Source organism: Festucalex cinctus, chromosome 14, assembly GCF_051991245.1.
Source record: "Festucalex cinctus isolate MCC-2025b chromosome 14, RoL_Fcin_1.0, whole genome shotgun sequence".
NCBI lineage: Eukaryota > Metazoa > Chordata > Actinopteri > Syngnathiformes > Syngnathidae > Festucalex > Festucalex cinctus.
Genome location: NC_135424.1, coordinates 10,547,384 through 10,568,347, shown reverse-complemented (window position 1 = coordinate 10,568,347; position 20,964 = coordinate 10,547,384). Strand labels below are relative to the sequence as shown.

Sequence of the window (20,964 nt, the reverse complement as noted above, 5' to 3'; positions counted from 1 at the left end):
TTCTTCGTCGTGTGTAAGATCTCTGTCGTGACTCACAAGCTCCTGATTGGCCCTTTCTTGCCGGGGATTTCCGCCCGGGCACTTCCTTCACTGACTCCACTATTCTAGTCCTGTGTACTGACTCTCAGCGAGTCAGAAGCCTGTGACAACTCAACAGTGTGTTTGCATGTGCATCATGGATGGTGAGTAGCAATCCCCTTACACTTATTAGACAGAAACTACAGTATTTAAGCATAATATGTTGTAATGACGAATAATGACATTAGTAATAGGTCCTATCACGTGATTGATTGGTGAATATGACAGAACGACAACACTAAGTACAGTGTCTACATCTTGAGAAAATGACAACTTTTGTTGTTGTTGTTGTTGTTTAATGTGTTTGTCAGTTTACACAATAGTGACCTACTTTTTACATTATGTCAGGAAATTGCTATTTTGCAACACAGACCACATTCAGCAGACCCATTATCACTAGTTTGACGTCATATTTTTCATTCCAGTTTCTTTCTTTTCTTCCAGTTCTTTTGCCCTCTATGCTTGAGGACGACCCACACCTGAGTAAGTACAAATCAAGAGTCAAAAAGAGCCACACACAAAAAAAGCAAACTCCATCACAAATGCATAGCGGTGTACTTTCACTTCCCCATTTTGTTGTGAGGGAAACAATCAAGTGCCGTTTGTTTTGTGAGCTTGTGGGACTCAAACTAATTGACACTGACATCACTCAAATCTATGCTGTGCTATGTTGTGACAGAAATGCGACAGGGCTTGTTTTATACCCTTGTAGTGTGTGTGTGAGTGTGATGTCTCAGTCTGGTTGGGGCACCTGCCACATCCAAAATTCTGTCCACATCACATGAAACTTCCTGGTTCACTTCTAGTTCCTCTCACACAGGCACAGTTGGGGGAGAGTCGTTGTAGAAGTTTAAGAAAGACCGTATGAATGTTGTACAAAGCGCGACACGGTTCATTATTGTTCGAATGCCATGAGATGTGGGAAAGGAGAGCCACATCAAATGCAACGTTTGGATTAAGCGTTCATTGTTGATGCCTCGGGAGTGTGCATAGGGATGATGCGCTACAGATGAGATTATTATGTGATACTCAACGCTTTCACTTTTGAGTTGTGTTCAATAAACAGTCTGTGCCGTGTGAATGCGCCCCTACAGAGTATGAATTGTTTTTTTGTGTGATGAGTGCTAGAGGAGCACAACTGTAAACAACATGGCAGGAGCAGAGAGATTAGAAAATAACAGTGGAAGTGGAAGCGATCAAAAGCGTTGATGTTGAAAAGGGAAGTGTATTTCCATGGTTTGGTTTTAAAAAGTCAAGACATCAACCAGCAAACATGGCACCAACAAGTTGTTACTAGCAACTGAAGAACTGTACAGAGACAGCGTGAAATTTGCACTAACATTAGTCCAAAACCACAAAGTGATGAAAAAACATGGCACAATATGGAACAAGTTATTGTGTCAATCTTTTTCTATCTGTCAACTTATAAAACACATGTTCAAACAAATGAAACAAAACAAATCAAAAAGCAACAAGCTATTTTAAGAAGTTTCACATTCGTGTCACAACAAGCTGGCAAACTTGCGTTCCTTAAAACTCAGCCTCTGAAAGTGTTGATTATACTGTACTGGTTAAATGGTAGACGTGCTAATTTTAAATTGCAATTTCCCAGTTGAAGTTGCACAATAATAAACACTACATAAACACTATATTGGGATATACTGTATATGTTTCAGCTTGCGCTATTTTTGTCTTCAAATACATTTTCAGTGGTTTAGAAATTGTGTTTTATTAAGTGTGCATATGTTCAAAGTACTTTGAGGGATAAAACTGTTTCAAATATGAGATCCTATATACAGATTTTTACCTGTTGTGCTACTATACAGATAAATAATGTGAAATATATGTTCATTTTCAATCCAAAGCTCTTTTGCATTTTGACAATCTAAGACTTATATACATTCACGGCAAAAATCGGAGTGTTAATTTTTTGGTGTTAAATTTTGAGTTGATTTCAACCCCTAGAGTGTATTTTTAACACTGTTTGATTTAAATGGACATCGGTGTTGGAGGTATTTGATAGTATTGATTTATTTAGTGTTAAACTAACTGCAGAGAGTTCATCAAAGTAAGATCCGCCCATTTCATAAGAACAGCTGTGCCGCAAAGACTTCTGGTATGATGTACATTAGTGGTAAAAATGCTTTTTACATACAATATCAGTCGTGATTTTTTTTTATTGCCGTATTGGTGAAATTATATTATTTTGTTTTATTACATTTCAGATAGTTAAGTACGAAAATCATTACTTTTAGGCATTATTACATTTTTAGGAAATTATTACTACGAGGTCACTAATGATTTTACACATATCGTTTGTAGTCGTCATAGAATCAGAATTATCTTTATTGCCCAGGTACTGTATGTAAAAACACACAAGGATTTGTCTCCGGTAGCATGAGATACACTAATCTTAGAGTAACAAGCAACTATGACACCCAAAGACATGACACTTGAGTATTGAGTCTTCACATAACGTAAGGGTTGCCTATTGTGATACAACTTCTTTGAATGCAATAACCAATAAACATGAAACACGAAAGCATTAACAAATGAATGACGCTTGAACAATCTTCCCTCCCTAGTGGGCGAGCCGGCGATCCGCATTTTTGAGCAACCCAGGCCGCGAGGAATGCGCTTCCGGTATAAATGTGAGGGTCGCTCCGCCGGCAGCATCCCCGGTGAGAATAGCACCGACAACAGCAGGACCTACCCCAGTCTGCAGGTGATGACTGTGTTTATAGCCACTCAAATCAACTGACTTTCCTTGCATATGCCTGTACTGTAATACATTTTCCAACCACTCGCTCGTCTCTCTCCGCAGATTCTGAATTACTGCGGCAAGGGTAAAGTGTGTGTTTATTTGGTGACGAAGAATGAGCCTTACAGGCCACATCCTCATGATCTGGTGGGCAAGGACTGCAAAGATGGCTACTACGAGGCCGAGTTTGGGCCGGATCGCAAAGTCATTGCGTGAGTTCCGTGCTGACATGTAGCGGAGTCATTATCACATTGCTCGCTCTCTTTATTTGTCAAGCATCACAAATAAACAAACAAACATGCTCACAAAAACGAAGCGTGGCACCATGGGAATTCCCCGAGTGACATCACAGATGCAGCCTGTATGTGTGGTAGAAAGGGAAAACGGAGGTTGTGTGTAAACTGCTCGAGCGTGTATGAATGAGTCAGAATGTTTTAATGTGTCTAATTTGCAATTCTCTCATGAAGCACCATGCAAATGTCGTAGACTGCCACAACCTGCTTTGTTGTTTTTAATGACCATTTCTTATCTCATTTTGCCATACTGTAAAACAATAAACGGGACAGATGCTGTTAGCAAGATTACGCAAAGAGTTCAAGTTGTAGAGGGGGTGGTGCATGGAAGGAAGAGCCCGTTACGTTTTATAGATATTTATTTTCACTTTGAGTCACTGTATAGAACCGACAGAATCATGATTCCATGGCCCACTTTTGGCTCCATGAACCAGCCTGCTAACTAATTGTTTGCAGTTTTTTTTTGTGCCACCTAAGCAGTTGTGCTCATATAGTGTGTTGTGATTCCCTTAGTTTCCAGAATCTGGGTATCCGGTGTGTGAAGAAGCGGGAGGTGAAAGATGCCATTTTACAAAGGATTAAAAGAGGGATCAACCCCTTCAATGGTGAGTCTTTTGATATCTCGTTATTTCCGTTGCTATTTGAGGACAACAGAGGATATAGCGTGTTTGGTTTTGTTCCTACATTCACTTTGGGCGAGAGGCAGCTAGACTCATCGCCAGCCAGTCATGCACATATAGACAAACAACCATTCAGAATCAGATTAACACCTAAGGGCAATTAAGAGTCATAAATGAACCCACAGTGAATGTACAGGAGCACAGGGAGACCATGCAAACTCCACATAAGAAGGCCCTAACTAAGATTGGAAAAGAAAGCTTTATATATGACATTTGATATTAATATTGACGTTAAATGCCACTTGACTAACATTTATTATGACAAGAATTGAGACAGTGGCGATTTTATCTAAACATTAACACAGCATGACCAAGCTTTGAATGAGCATCGCAAACTGGAAGCGACATTTCCCTCAACAACTGAGCATGAATACTTAGAAATGTTGTGTGAGACATCACAACATTTCCTAATTGTCCGTACCATGTAAAGACAGTACATTGAAATTAATGTTCTTCTTTTGCTTGTTGCAAAAAGAAACTTTACAATTTCTCAACACGTTCAAGCTGAATCACATAAATCATGGGTTAGTCTTCAGTTCACCATCGACCTTACAGATGTCAAGCACTATAGAAAAGGGATGGAAAAATACAAACTGCAATTCTCTACTAAATTGCGTTTTATATGCTGTTGCTAAGCCAAGTGACAAAAAAAAGAAGTCGAACAGGGAATATAACCATGGTTAATGGATCACAGTGTATTCTAACCCATGTTATCCCAAAGTTTTCCCAGACATTTAACTCATTCGCTACCAGCCATTTTCACAGAAGCAATCCTGTTCGCTTCCGGCTTGTTTACTGGATTTTGACTGATTTTGCAAAGCCCACAGAATATTGTGTTCTTTTGCTATAAAAACATGGAACCTATCAAAAGAAAGATTGTCTTTTCTTTCATTACGGAAAAAAAAGTATATTTCTATCACTTTCCATTTTGCAGCAATTAGCATTAGAATATAGCTAAGTTTCATCAATTTTCACAAATTTAGAATTGTGAGTAATTGAGCTTTTTTTCAACATGGCCCTGGTTCCTTTGCTCTGCTGCCACCTGCTGCCTGTTTGTGCAATAACTATCATTTCTGCAACCGTTCTTTGCAGTTGAGACGCTGCATCAAAGCCTTCGGGTATGCTCTAGCTAGCATAAGAAAAAAGAAAAAAAAACGTATAAATACGACTTTGGGACACTTAAAACATTTTTTTTTTAAACGTTTTTCGGAGCAAATGAGTTAAAAATCAAAATCAGTTGTCATTGATAGCCCTCTCAAGTAATCAATAATAACAATAAATAAATAAATATATATATATATATATATATATATATATATATATATATATATATATATATATATATATATGGACACATAGGTGGAAGCCATCTTCTTCTCAAGGTGCAATCAGGAAGTAAACAGCTCTCGTCATGTGATAATTTATTCCAAACATGTGAAAATGCATACATTGCATACAAAAAAAAAAAAGTATACCGACAATATACACTGAAAATTACTGAGTAACATTTTTAGAGCCCTGTAAATTTAATTATTCTTGTCCATCAAAATTGTGACTGGCGGTTTGAAATGGGCTAATAATTATAGTAACAAAATGCCTTGAAGGAATGTGATTGGCTGCTTATTATGTGATCAAAGTGGTGTAGTGTGACTGTTCATGTCTCAGCAGTCTGGCAACTTTTAAAATAGCCTGTAACAAATTACTAGTTATTTGAGATAGGCATCTGGTAAATATTTTTTCATTTGTTTTTTCCCCATTAATGTAATTATGTAATTGCATTCTTGTCATTGTCAGTACTTAGCTTTCTGCTCATTATTATCCTGTGTTTCTGCCGTTTCTGAGGTTGAAACATTTCAAAAGAGCCTGACCCATTTCTTCTCACGTCAAGCCAAAAGTCTTGATTTTAGATATCGAGTGAAAATGCCATTTCCCCTCCTATTTTCCATTTTGCGACTGTGCAGACACGCGGCGGTGCAAGCAAGCGTTTGGCTACTTCCCCATTCTTGGTCACAGTTGCTCAATTGAGCACATGGAAAATGCTACGTGAGAGCTGGGAATGTCGGATTCATTAAAGGGGGGAGGGGCTGACTGGGATGTGGTGGCGGGGTAGGGCTGGGTGTGGTGGGGTGGGGGTGTTCCCCCAGCGCAGAGTTGACGTTAAAAGCAGAATTTCTTCGTGCATCTGTAAAACTATGGGGAGATGGGTTTAATACCAGGTTGAATTCTTACGACTTCTGCTTTGCTTTTTGCTTTGTCATCAAACATGGCTGAGAATCTGACCTACTGAGGATTAATAGAGGCTGTGGTTGTTATTTTAATGTTTTAATCCTCGCTAGGAAAATAGTTGCACAGGGAGTGAGTGTGTTTCAATAACCTCATACCCCATTTATTAATAATTCAGGCAGTTTTTCTGGTTAATATTACGCAACACGATTAGTTGCTGCTTTGGTCTGGTTGATGGTTAGTAATGGCTAGACTGCCGATGAATCGTCATTTACCAAACGTCACTTTGGAGACACACAAACAATGGTGTAATAGATTTATCTTTGAAACATAACGCCAAGTCATGGGGGCCCATCAGCTCCTTTCTGTTTAGCCTTCAACTTGCAAACCAAAGTAGAAAATGAAAAGCTGGAGTATGATTGGCTGCTGTCACGGACATTTCTGCCGCGTCTGATCGAGTAGATATGCTCACAGCTGGTCACCATAATATCACAATTCTCATTCATTTAAACACAGAAGGGTGTTAGGGGTCGATGACTACACAGTAAATTCTGTAGAGTAAATTTGACTCTATTTAGAGTGGGACCAAATAGACTAAAGCTAGAATTTACACTCTCAAGAGAGTAAAATAAAGAATTGTAGAAAAAAGAAAAACATGAATAAAAGTCACTCAAGGGTTGAGGAACAAACTCATGACCATCAGCTTGGGAGACTGCCGCACTACCATCTGAGCTATGCCCCTCCTACTGTTTGCTTATCGACAAGAGGATACCAAAAATGATGCGGGGCTCTTGGAGTTACCAATATTCCAGCTGACACAGCGATATACGAACACACAGTAGGAGCTGCGTTGCTCAAGGGGGTAGATTGGCTCTGTCCCAAGCTGAAGGTAATGAGTTTGCATTATAGGTTAATATATTTTAAGATTTACAATGTTGTAATGGAAGAAATAAATTGTAGACATATAAATATGCACAAGAGATGAGGATTTAGTTTGTTTACATAGAACTGTTTTAGTGATATTATTATTATTAATCTATGCAACTCGAGCCAATGTAGTGATGGGAAGAAAGATGTCACCGTTTTCTACATAGATGCATTCACTTTAATTCTGTAAGCGCAGACACCAAACAGAGAAAATACCCAACAAGCTATTTGCAGTGTTTACGTTATTCAACACATTTGAGATGAATGAGTTTCCATCTCGTGCATAGCCGTCAAAAGATTCACTCACACACTTTCTGGCCCCACTGCATTACTTTCACACACGTCACGAGCCATTTCGGGCGCTTGTGTTGGGAGTCTCAGCTCTCGGTTACACACGCGCGCGCAAGATTTCTTTCCACTCTGCTGTGACGTTGCTCAGCGTCACTTGTGATGACAAATTGTAGGTGGGGAGCTCCAAGCATTTAGTTGGCATGTCTCAGACTTGCTGTAAGATATGCACCAATTCAGATATTTATTTTTCATATATAAATGATAAGGAGTCATTTCTATATTCCAGCAATTGCTCCTACTTTTGTGATTTTTCTTTGATTTATGTGGCATCAACTCACAAATGAGCTAGTTATTTGTGCAAATGTGTAATGTCAAAATGTGCTTTGCAATTGCTCTCTGATAATAATAGTCATCTTATGTATCTGTCTGTGTGACCACAGTGCCACAAGAGCAGCTGCTGCAGACAGAAGTGTACGACCTGAACGTGGTGCGCTTGTGCATACAAGTCTTCCTGCAGGATGACAACAGCCACTACACTCGAGTACTCAACCCTGTCGTCAGCAACCCCATCTATGACAACCGTGAGTGACTTTTTTTTTTTTTTTTTCCCCCAGCAGGAAAATGCTAAAAAAATAATTAAATACTCATGTCAAAACAGCTACCACCAAAGTCTGTAGTGCCTGTATAGATAATGTTTGAATGTTTTTATCATCTTTAACCACTGTTCGCATGGAGGTCCAAAACTGCCAAAAGATAAATTAATAAATAAAAGTGAAATCAAAAACCAGTGCATAAAATAATATAATTCAAAAATTAAATACAAAAAATAATATAAATGGAGATAAAAACAACAAAAAATAACCACATATAAAAAAGTAAAAATGAATACAAAACTAAAAACGTTAAAAAATTAGAAATAAAAAAATGTCTAAATAAATTACAAAATAGATATGAAACACAATTGAACATCAATCAATAAATAAAAGCACTGCTCTCATATATATTTCACCGACAAATGGCGGAGCCCGGTATCAGGTGAGATTGCATAATTCAACCCGACTTAATTAGGACCGCCCCCTCATTTGAATAACATTTCCTTCTGCATTTCATGCAGACATTTTCTGAAATGTGAAATTAATATGATAGCAGTGTTTTTATTTATTGATTGATATTTAATTCTCTATACTGTATATTTATTTACACATGTATTTTTTTCTATGCTTTTTATTTTTGTATTCATTTTGTATTTTTATTTATTTATTTATTTATTTATTTAGTCATTCATTTATTTATATTTTTTGTTATTTTTATTTCCATTCATATAAATTTTTTAATTTAATTTGAATTTTTTTTGCATTTGTTTTTATGGTCTTTTTTTTTTTTTCTTTTTTTCGATATGAGGCTCAAAAAGGAAAATCAATTTGATATCGATTATTCGATTTTCTAAAAAAAACAGCCGTATTTTTGGGGGAGGGGCAGTTTTTGTCCTCCATAATTAAAATATTAGTACAAAAATGTAAATGACAAATAATGAAAAGCATACTTCACAAATGAGACACTTTGCAGATGCTGCTTAATTAATTATCTAATTTTTCATCATTGTTAATGAAACACCAGCATAAAAAGAATCAAAGCGCTGTAAAAAAAAAAAAAAGAAAAAAATACAAATAATACAACTCTAAAATGATTTTGGAAAAAAACTATATTCCTGTATGATAACAAATGAGCTTATTAACCTCATGCATGTGCGCTGTTATGGGATGGAACATAGCCTTTTGCTGGCCAATGTTAGCGACATCCCTCATTTGTAATAAAATCAAGGGCAGTTTGACATTGCGATTGCGGAAACAGAAAATAGACTTGCTGGCATCTGTGCATGACATTAGCAGATAAACTGCACAATCTCCATTGCGGATGATGTGGTCGGCCACGCATGTGACGTGGGCGATTGGAGAAGTGGCACCCACAACTGTGACAAGCAGACGCAGCTTTTTGTAGTGTTAACAGCTCCTAACATGTTGCATGCAAATAGACACATTTATTCGGGTGAGTGTTTTGGGAAAAAAAAAAAAAAAAAATCCCACTAATTTGGATATTTGTGGAAAATTAGTGTAAAAATACTTCACTGTTTATTGTTCAACTCCACCCGCAGGAATTCTTGCATACAGTATGTGTGTCTCAAAACCGTTGCAGGTGTTTGAGTCACTTGTGAACTAATTTAGTGCTTATCACGTACACATTGAGAAAAGGGAAGTTGTATACTGTACACACACTAACCCTCAAACGAGAGAGTTACCATGGTGTGCTTCCTCTTCTGACAACAGACATGTGACTCCACTTGGTGAAGCTTCAACCTGAATGTTGCTGCTCCAGCCACAATGCGTTTTGTTGTGACACACAAAATGAGTTTACAACCTGACGTGCTGCATGTGATTTGCATGTTTAAAACAACAGGGGCCCCGAACACTGCAGAGCTGCGGATCTGTCGGGTCAACAGCAACAGCGGGTCTGTGAAAGGAGGAGATGAGATCTTCCTGCTTTGTGATAAAGTGCAAAAAGGTACATTGGGGTCAGTTCAACTGACTGATTAAGAAGTGTTCCTTTAATTTTGCTAGATAGCTACAGTAGTTGTGCAGGACGAGAATTGGTCAACTTGGCATTGCAAACCATGCAGTTAGGATGCTTGCTCCCATCACTCAAATCAACTATATACAGAGCACTTTAAAACAACCAATGTTGCTTTCTTACGCTGGAAACGAGGGGCAGTAGATACAATAAAAAAAAAAAAAAAGCAGAGGCCCCAAAATTGAACCCTGTGGAACACCATGCGTCACGTAACACGTTCTACATGTGAATTCATATTGCACGTATTCATACGACTGTTCTCTTATTTTGCTTGACATACGTACTATGTAGGGATTACAGCAATAAAGAAATCACATGATGTATCATGACAACAGTCACAAGTCGACTACTGAGTGCAGCAAATTCCCTGCAATTCCCGGGCGGGCCCCGGTGGCTGGTGGGCTGTCCGGTAGCCCTGCTGCGCTGGCTGTCCGCCCATTGTGGTGCCGGGTGGATGAGGTGGGGGGCGGCGGGGGGTGGGGGTGCTGGGGGGCGGGCGTGCCACCTACACCCGCCGGGTTGGGTGAGGCCCCGCTGGTCGCTCCTCTTACTCACTTCACTAGCTTGCACTATACACTTTGTAAATATACACATAGGGCACACAACACATTTCTTGGTGGGGTGGGGAAGGGTGGAAACACCGTCTTCACCCTTCAACTCCCCTCCAATTTTAATGCACCTCACGTCCAAGGGGAGGGGTGAGTTGGGGCGGGGAGCCATCAGAGGGGATGGACTGCAGTGCCTGGCAGCGCTGTGGTCCCCCCCATTTGTGTCCCTGCCCCACCACTTTGTCCCTCCATTCCCTTTTTTAATGCACCACACATATACATATTCATTTTTTGGGGGGGGATACGGGTGTGTCGGAGTAGGGGAAATTTTTTCCCTCTGCTCCGACTCACCTGCTCCCAATTTTAATGCACCACACGCACACACTTGTATATACACTGGGTGGGGCCACATTCACGGTGTAAGGGTAGAGCTCGCCAGTCGGCGAGCTGGCGGACTCAGTAACAGGGTTAGGTGTCACTTGTACTCTGGCGTGACGACCGGGGCCTCTCCCCACCGGGCTCGGTGTTCTGGTGTCCCGCCTTCTCCCCTGGTGCTTCCTCCTCTGCTTCCCCCCTCCCGCCGCGGTGCAAATCTCGCGCGGCTGGAGGTGGGGTGGGCACATCTTCCCTCTCTGCGCTGCTGCCCGGTGCCGGTTTCCGGGGGGGGGTGGGGGGTTCTCGCGGGGGGCCGGGTTCGCGGGGGGGGGGGTGGCGGCCGTCGGGGGGGGCGGCTTGTTTGGGGGGGGGGTGGAGGTATGGGTGGGTGGGGGGTTGGGTGCTGGGGGTCGGGGTGTGTTCGGGGGTTTGGGGGTCGGGGGTGGTGGGGCCTGGGTCGTGGTGGATGGCGGGTTTGGGTGGGGTGCGGGGGGGTCGTGGGGGGATGGGGGCTGGGGACCGGTGGGGCGCTGTGGGGGCCCGCTGGGCCTCGTTCTGCGGCCTTGGGCTCGGGGGTGTGGGCCGGGGCTGGGGCGGGGGTGTTCCGGGTATCTGGGTCGGCTCGCTGACCGGTGTCCGCTCGGGTGGCTTGGGGGTGGCCTTGGTGCTGCCGCGGCCTGGGGATTCCGGGGGGGGTGGGGGGGGGGGGGGGGTGCTCGCTTTGCTGGACCGCGGTTGACGGCTTCTCTCTTTGGTGGTGGTCCTTATGCATGCCAGATCCGTCGCACCAGCATCTACTGAAACTCAACAGAAGTACCCTCTCCCTCCCACAGCCCCTTGAATCAGTTGGTGCTGGTGTCTGTGGTTCTCACTTTTCTTTATCTATCCTTCCCTCCTTCCTCTCTTTAGTTTTTCCTCTGGTCACTTGAGATCTTAATTTATTAGAAGTATGAGGTTTCTGGGGTTGGCATAAGACTCCGGTTTTGTAACCACGCAGGAGGGGTCTTGTTGGTGCTGGACTTCACTTTGATGGATTGGATGTACTGGCTTCTATTGATCTCACTCTGCCTTATCGATCCTTCCCTCCTTCCTCTCTTTAGTTTTTCCTCTGGGCTCTTGAGATCTCGCTAAATTTGCTGGAATTTAGAGGCTTCCGGGGTTGGCGTAAGACTTTGATTTTGTAATCATGGGGAAGGCAGGAAGTGTTTGGTCGGTGCTGGATGTCACTTTGATTTACCTTTCTTTTCTCTTTATTTCTTTTTTTTCTGACCTTTTCTCTGGTCTCCTGACCATTTAAATCTCACGACTCTGGCAAGATTCTGAAGTACCTGGTTAAGGCGAAGGGTAATGGGATATTTATAAGGTTTTAGGTGAATGAATGAGTATAAATTTATACGTATTTGCACGCACGCACGCAAACGCACGCAAACGCACACACGCAAACGCACGCACGCACGCAAACGCACGCACGCAAACGCACGCACACATACACACACACAAAAAAAAAAAAAAAAAAAAAAAAAAAAAAAAAAAAAAAAAAGGAAAAGAGCAATGATGACAAGACGTTGAATCGGTAAGACTACCGAATGAACAATTCTGAGCTCTTCAAAAAAAAAAAAAAAAAAAAAAAAAAAAAAAAAAAAAAAAAAAAAAAAAAAAAAAAAAAGATAGCTACAGTAGTTGTGCAGGACGAGAATTGGTCAACTTGGCATTGCAAACCATGCAGTTAGGATGCTTGCTCCCATCACTCAAATCAACTATATACAGAGCACTTTAAAACAACCAATGTTGCTTTCTTACGCTGGAAACGAGGGGCAGTAGATACAATAAAAAAAAAAAAAAAGCAGAGGCCCCAAAATTGAACCCTGTGGAACACCATGCGTCACGTAACACGTTCTACATGTGAATTCATATTGCACGTATTCATACGACTGTTCTCTTATTTTGCTTGACATACGTACTATGTAGGGATTACAGCAATAAAGAAATCACATGATGTATCATGACAACAGTCACAAGTCGACTACTGAGTGCAGCAAATTCCCTGCATCACAGAAAGGCCAAACAATGTATCATGGGGTGTATCATCACTAATCATAAAGTTAGCTGGGTCTTCACCTCCGCCGAACTTCTGAGACTGACTTAAACCCAGATTAAGAACCACTGTAATAGGCAGAGGTGGGGAGCTACATTTAGTGTTTAGCATTTACTTGTGTAACTTAAATTTGACTTGCCAGTGTAGTTTTTTAAGACAACAAACAAAAGCTATTTTAACTCCATACATCCTGATCACTACTGTAAGATTTTGATTGTTTCGGCCTCTTAGTAGTCTTAGATGGGCGTGGCCTCTGAGTCGATGATCAAAAAAGGAGATGGAAAAAGGTTTGCAAGCGCTTTGTTTTTCTTTAAACACCACACCAGTTCCAGTAGCAAATCCCCCCTCACATAAAACAGGCTTCAACTCAACAAGCAGATTTTTGAAAGCCTCTTAAAGTGATACTTCACTTATTTAGCCCATTATAGCAATAAAAAGTTAATATTTTGTCTATAATTAATTTGATTCTTTCATTATTTTTCACGTACAATTAGTACCTTTAAAAACGCATTTTGCAACTTGCTGTCGACTGAAAATGACATCACAAGGGCTCAGGTAACGAATCACATTTCAGCTTGTGAATGTCACATGACCAAACCTAGAAAACAGGTGAGCTGTGATTGGTCACCAATAGTACTAGTACTAGTACTAGTACTCTTTGTTTGAGTACAATTTATCACGTTTTCTCTTCCTGTCATCTATTTCCTTCAGATGACATTGAAGTATTTTTCTCCTCTGATGGCTGGGAGGCCAAAGGCTCCTTCTCCCAAGCCGACGTTCATCGCCAAGTGGCCATCGTCTTTAAGACGCCGCCTTTCTGCAACACCTCGATAACAGAGTCGTTCACTGTACACATGCAGCTGCGCCGACCATCTGATGGGGAAGTCAGCGAGCCCCTGGACTTCCGATATCTTCCCGACGACAAAGGTGAGTAGCAGTGCACCAGGAAAGAATGCACCCGATGGATGGAGCCTCTCAGTTGGATAATCACTGCTTATGTATTTATTTATTTTTTTTAAAGACCCTTATGGCTATAATAAGAAAAAACGCAGCAGAGAAAACTTAATGAAGATGTCAGGATTGTCAGGTAAGATTTGCCACTGAATGTAATCGGTTAAACATTAGCCTATGTACGTGAAGTACACATCCAGCGCGAGTACATGAAAACATAAATGTGACAAAGATGTTTCTGCATTTTTCTAGCTGTTCCGTTTTCTGGCCTGGCTATGAGGAGGCAAATGGCAGTGCCGCAAAATACCAGGAATCACATGCAAGGTACAGTCATCACACAAAAAATTATATAATTGTATATAGTGACTTACAAGGACAAAAAAAAAACATTCTTAGGCTGACATAGCTGCGCATAGATTTTTTTGATTAAACAAAAACATCTGCTGGAAGTGGCCACATAGGACCCCGTACTCCAAAATAGACTGCAATGCTTTTTAAATAGTGGCATAATGCACGCAAAATACACACTCATAAATACATTCCTCAATGCATGTGTAATAGATTATACATACTCGATAGATTCTAACCCAACAACAAAGGATTTTAAACAAACATTACAAATTTTCTCCATTACAAAGAGCTCTCGGATTACAATTGACATTCAAGGACAACACAAACTGCTGAACAGCAAACCAACTTATATAGTGCTTTTTGAGCTCTACCATCTTTGTCCTGGATATCATTCCAAATCATCAAAAAAGATTACTATATAAGGCCGACACATGTTGTACTGTAGACGGTATAAGACGAGGTTTAAGTGCAACTAAGCCGTGTCTGCCATCTTGTGGTGAATGGTGACATTGCAACTTAAAACTCATGGTTCTGCACCCACGGATTTGCATATTCACACATTTTTATTTTTTTATTTGTATTATTTGGCTATTTCACACCAGTTTTCAATGGAAAACATACATTGAATTTTTATCAGCATCTTTCGAATACTTTTTATAGGTTTGTAAATAAATAAATAAATAAATAAATACATATTTAATAAAATGAATTCAAATAGGTTTGTAAAATAAATAAATAAATGCAAAAATACATAAATAAATGTCAGAAAAATCCTCCAGATTTTTTATTTTATTTTTATTATTTGGCTATTTCACACTAATTTTCCATGGAAAACATACATTGAATTTTTATCAGCATCTTTTGAATACTTTTATAGGTTTGTTTAAAAAAACAACAACAAAAAAACAACATAAATATACTGTATTTTTATTATTTGGCTATTTCACACCAATTTTCCATGGAAAACATAAACTGAATTTTTATCAGCATCTTTCGAATACTTTGATAGGTTTGAGAAAAAAACAAACAAACAATAAATTAAAAAAAAGAAAATTGAATACTTACATAGGTTTGTATAAAAATAAATAAATAAATATTTTTTCATTTATTTATTGTTTTATTTTTACCCCTCAAATTTATTTAGTATTTGTCTAATTAATCAGGGGCCTCTCAGACTGTGGCGATGGCATGTTGACCACGCCCACCAATTGCCCATCCCGGACATAGTGAAAGCAGCGCAGCCAAGAGAAACACAAAATGAGAAGAGACAGGAGTAAATTCATACAATTTCACGGAACATATAGTACAACAGGGCGGCACGGTGTACGAGTGGTTAGCACGTCCGCCTCCCAGTTCTGAGGACTCCGGTTGGAGTCCAGGCTCCGGCCTTCCTGGGTGGAGTTTGCATGTTCTCCCCGTGCCCGCGTGGGTCTTCTCCGGGTACTCCGGTCTCCTCCCACATTCCAAAGACATGCATGGCAGGTTAATTGGGCGCTCCGAATTGTCCCTAGGTGTGCGTGTGAGTGTGGATGGTTGTTCGTCTCTGTGTGCCCTGCGATTGGTTGGCAACCAGTCCAGGGTGTCCCCCGCCTACTGCCCAGAGCCAGCTGAGATAGGCGCCAGCACCCCCCGCGACCCTTGTGAGGAATAAGCGGTCAAGAAAATGGATGGATGGATGGATATAGTACAACACATATCGATCATCTTCATTTCAGTAGTGCTGTGTACTAAGAAAAAGACTTTCATATTTCAGACCTCAACATGTACCCGAGGCAACCTCCACGTCCAATGCAGCATCATCAACCCGTGTTCAACCAACCTTACCACGCAAATGCTGCAGCCAGCCATTCCTGGGCAAACCCCAACCAGGTGCTTCCGATGGATACAGTCGCCGTCAATCCTTCTGACATGACCAATCCGTCCCAGCCTAAAAGCAGTCGACCACAGCAGCAAAACCAAGCGTCTGCTTTCCCTTGTGACAGCAATGTCCTCCCCGAGCTCTCCATGAGGGACTTGCAGTGCTTGGACGCCGTTCCTCAAGTTCCTGTGATGAGCCAGCCTGAGTCCCAAGTGCACTTCCAATCGCCGCAGCAGGGGCCGGGCCCTTCCTTCAATAACCGGGTCCACAACCAGCTGGGGAGCCAGAACCATGGCTTCCAGAATACATGGAACAATTTTGGTGCCGTCAATCCATTTCAGAACACATTTGAGAGCACTGTTGCTGGTTCGGAAAAGGGTGCTCAGGGGATCGGGTCTTTCCCGCTTTTGGAGGGGATGGAAAGGAATGAATTTCTGAAGGGCCAATCTCAGGCTGGGTTCCAACTGAAGCAAGAGTCTCACATCTCGGTCAAACAAGAGTCGATGCCGTTTCCTCGAGACCCCCACGCAAACACGTACGCCAACCTTCTCCCTCGCCCGATGAGCAACGGCAGCAACGTGAATGCTTTAAGGCAAGATGGCGGAAGAAAAGCACAACTTGCTCGCCCGAATCCGAAAGACCCTTACTCGACTTGTGAGAGCCACTTTCCAACTTTGGATGACTGGATCCGAGCCGAGACAAGTCATCCCTCAAAACAGTGACGACGACAAGGACGAATGATATCAACAAAGCAGGTGCTCGCATCCAAACAATTCATCTCATGTCGCATTTAGCATCGAATGCCTGAAAACTGAAACTGATAGATTACATCAGTGTGTGACTATGACAACAATAACCAGAGTAAAGAATGATTTCATGGCAGTTTGACTACTTCATTATTTTCACCAGATAATGAATAATCACATTCTGTTTTGGATCATTTCACACAGAAAATACTGCACTTCCAATCCGCTTTTTTTTTTCTTCTTCTGTTATTGAGTCACATTTCTTACACGTAAACAAGATCAACACATGAACTTGTGAAGATGATGAAAGTTTGAGGAGGATATAGAAGTGGGTTAGTGGTACACTTGGCTGACTTTGGTGGGTTCAGTTCCCACTCAGTGACAGTGTGAATGTAAGTCTGAGTGCTTGTCTGTCTCTATTTGTGTCCTGTGATTGACTGGCAGCCGTTCCAGGGTGTAGTTTATGATTGCTAAATGAATGTATGGCAAATGTATCATTATGTTATTGGAGGTTTCATTCTTGGGGGAAAGGTAGGGGATTTTCATGTTACTATGGCCTTTTTAATTGCTTTGTAAAGAAATGTCACATAATGTGCATGTGCATTCATGTTTTCTTTTTTTTTTTCCTGTCGAACAGCATTGGTTGTCATTTCAGCCACAATTCAGTGCTTGCTGAAGGGCTCATGAAATGACAACTTACTAAAATTCCCAATGAGGAAATTGGAGGAAGCACACAAAGTTGTGACTTTCCTCAGTAATGACTATGTCACACCAGTGATCACGTGTTATTCTCAGAGGCAAACAGATGTTTGACTGATACAAATGTAAATATTACGCTGTTTTATTCAACTCAGGCTTCTTAGATTTTTTTTTTTTTTCAATAGCGATATGGCGATTAAGGACAAACTTGCTCTTGTCACAGCGAGCCAAGCTCATTATGTTTTATACTTGTACATTTTTAAGAATTGTTGACAACTGATATTTTCTGGGTGTTGTTTGGAGGTTTTTTGCAGCTGGATCTATTTTTAATAAACAATGTTGTTCCAGATCTGTTGTCATTTACTACCTTTAGATACTTAAATGTATTATTATTGACTAAAACTAGGGCTAAATATAAAAATGGAGGATAAAATTAACAGTACTGTACAGTGGATATAAAAAGTCCACATCATGTGCAAATGCCAGTTGCCAAAGTGAGACCAATTTAAATAATTGATTTGAAATGCAACTCAATGGGAGCAGTCGTTTCAAGATGGGAAATAAAAAAATTTTAAATGCTAAGGTATTGTGGTTGTGCAATTGTACACACCCTCTTGTGGTTATAGAATTAACCAAACACATTCCAATTCAAGTTTAAAAAAAATAAATAAATAAATAACTGTCACCATGAAAAGTATGTCTGATTAGCCCCAAATAAAGTTCAGATGTCCCATGCTGGTCTTTTTACCATGATGCAAAAATGTGTAGTTACATCATGGTCCACAGAAATCTTTCACGGCGTCAGAGGGATCACATTGATCAAAGGTATCAATTGGGACAACAGTACAAAAGAATTTCCAATCCAATATAATAACAGAAAGAAAGCATCCAAGCCTGGCTACATTTTTCAAACACAAATGTGTTCTGGTTCGTCTGCCAAGCAACAATGAATACCAAAAAGCACTAAACCTTAAAGCTTCTGATAGAACATATAATAATAATTATTATTATTTAAAAAGTAACAAAAGGATCTAGGTTTAAATATGCTTCGGGTGGTCAGTCCAGATGCTAAATGGATAATTTGTGTCAGGAAGAACATCTGTCAAAATGGAGCCAAGCATATCATGTAAGTGATTTGCTGTGACGACCCCTGAAGGGAAAAATAGCTGTTACTTCTTATAAAATGTTGGTTAGAAAATTCGTTTGATTTTTAACCACAGCTATATTAACCTCAGAATCTTGAGACAGACATGATAACTTGCTAACTAGCACCATGCTAGGATACGTTCATTAGGAAGTTGTACAGGATTTCTTTACAGTGAGTATGTCATTGAGAAATGAACAAATATAGTTTGTAGTAGATCGTATGTATTGTTTACAACATATCCACTGCTGATAAAAGACTGAATGTGACGTGTCACGTATTTTGATGATGATGTGCTGTGTTTGTTTGCTATAATTACACACAAAGAAGTAGGCCTACCATTCATTTGATTATCCAACAGTCATTTGTGAGCAGGAAGTTTATCTTGTATTATTCCAATGTCCTCGTTTACATTATACAACAGGTTTGTTTTGGTTGTTGTTTTTTCTTCATTCAATAATGTCACCAGTTGTGACAACAAACCGGAATGCTCAAATTTAGTCTACTATGAAAAGACTTGGATTCTCCTGTTGTCACAAATCAAATCTTGACTTCTTTTTTTCACAATGCATGCACATATGCACGTGGTCATGTTCTTGACTTTGGATGCAACTGTAAAGAAAGTCTTGCTCATAGCTACACATTGTTTCGCATCACATCTTTATGAACAACATCATCATTTTGGAAAGCACACGCTGGACCAGTTGAGCCACCCGTTTCCAGGCAAGCCGCGCCTCACCTGGCTTTGGGCTGCTCACCTTTTAATTCCTTGAAGCCTGTCAGCCTCCCCCTCACAATAGCAAGCTGACAATGCAATGCACTGTATGACACTGAGGTTATCTAATCTAATGACACTGTAAACGTCAGCTATGTGATTGTTCTTTTTCCAAACATATTTTTTGTGCTTTTTATATATAGCCATGCTACATGTCTCATCAGGATTCTCGGGTGGCCAAGTATGAAGAAAATGTAAAACTAATTTGCTAAATATTTAAAACACAAACTCAAAACAAAATGTCAAAAGTCATATTTGTCCAATTCAATGTCAAACGCCTTGGCAATAGTAAATGGGTGCATGTCCTTTCGGGTTTGCACTTTTGTTGGAAAACTACTTTGTCGCGAGACACTTTGTCATCGTTTCATGTGTCTTTATGTACAACAAAAATCAAATATTTTCCTTGTTTGTAACGCCTTGTAATGTGTGAACCTTTTATGCAACATCTCAACAAGTTGGAGCAAACGTAGAAGTGACATGCAGCTATGATTTAATGATTTGTAATCTAACCGATGGAAGGATGCCCAGTCGGCATACTGTCACACATCACAACGCTCACTTAGATAACAATCTCACTCATGTGTCATTTTACAAACTTTCTGCAGCACATTTTAATTATAGCAATTATACCTTACGCGGTTGAATCTTGCTTTCGTAAGTCACAGAGAATGGAAAATCCCACCAACACTTTGAGATGATTTAACACTAAGTACAGTGCAATATTCGACAATAGCCAGGAAGCAGGCTAGCATCCCTCCAACAACTTACATTTTTCTTTATCCAAATCACGATTCTACAGTTCCAAAGCAATTAATTTAGTGTTCAATTTTTCAATTCTTCAGTTTATTGTTGATATTTGCCAATTTTATTATTAGTTTTTGTATTGTGTCCTATTGGCCTTCTTTTCATCTGGTTGGGGATATTCGTGGGGATTTCTCTTTAACACTGTAACAAACAAAAACAAACAATCAAAAACTGCTCATTAACCTGGCCTGTCCAATTAAATTGAGTACCTGTAAATAGAAACCGAATCTCCTATTCTCATACACAGAAAAAGGCCAAATTGTTGGTACACTTCTGTTGCTTGGTATAATTCTGTTCACGAAAAATTAAATTAAAACTAAGGGAATAGCATTTTTCTTGAAAATTCATGGCAATTTTCTATTATCTTTTGTCCGTTTTTTCATAAAATATAGATTTTGTATAAAATGAATTGTAGTAAATAAATAAATCTCTAAATAAAATGAAACTGATAGCCATTAACCAGAAAATGTCCCAATCAAAATATGTGGTTGTACATTTTAGTGGACATCTGTCAAACATGTCTGCCATTAGTTCTTGATCGTAAAACGGCCACAAGAGTAGGCTACCGATGATATCTTGACATTGGTATCGGTACTCGCCTATCCTTAATAAAAATGCACAATGGTCACTAAATCAAGTGAAATTAATACAAAGTAACAATAAATAACAGATACCGAAAATCAGACATTTTAAAAAACAACCTGACTATGAAAGGGGCCTGAACAAAAATGACAGCAACC

The 20,964-nt window shown here is 40.1% G+C and overlaps 1 protein-coding gene across 1 annotated transcript; it reads left to right on the top strand.

Annotated features, from left to right (window-relative positions):
• The first annotated feature begins 80 nt into the window (after positions 1-80).
• rel (v-rel avian reticuloendotheliosis viral oncogene homolog) lies at positions 81-17,850 on the top strand. Its single transcript, XM_077495086.1, has 11 exons — positions 81-182; positions 523-561; positions 2,664-2,803; positions 2,903-3,051; positions 3,646-3,737; positions 7,694-7,834; positions 9,708-9,812; positions 13,608-13,823; positions 13,918-13,983; positions 14,100-14,171; positions 15,952-17,850. The coding sequence occupies exons 1-11, from the start codon at positions 167-169 to the stop codon at positions 16,776-16,778; spliced, it is 1,863 nt and encodes a 620-aa protein (XP_077351212.1). The 5' UTR covers positions 81-166; the 3' UTR covers positions 16,779-17,850.
• Positions 17,851-20,964: the final 3,114 nt, after the last annotated feature.

Bases quoted from the DNA above. Each gene is read 5' to 3' on its own strand.
- rel (XM_077495086.1), top strand. The intron at 9,813-13,607 runs GTACATTGGGGT...TATTTCCTTCAG, and splicing joins TTGTGATAAAGTGCAAAAAG to ATGACATTGAAGTATTTTTC. The intron at 14,172-15,951 runs GTACAGTCATCA...TTCATATTTCAG, and splicing joins TACCAGGAATCACATGCAAG to ACCTCAACATGTACCCGAGG.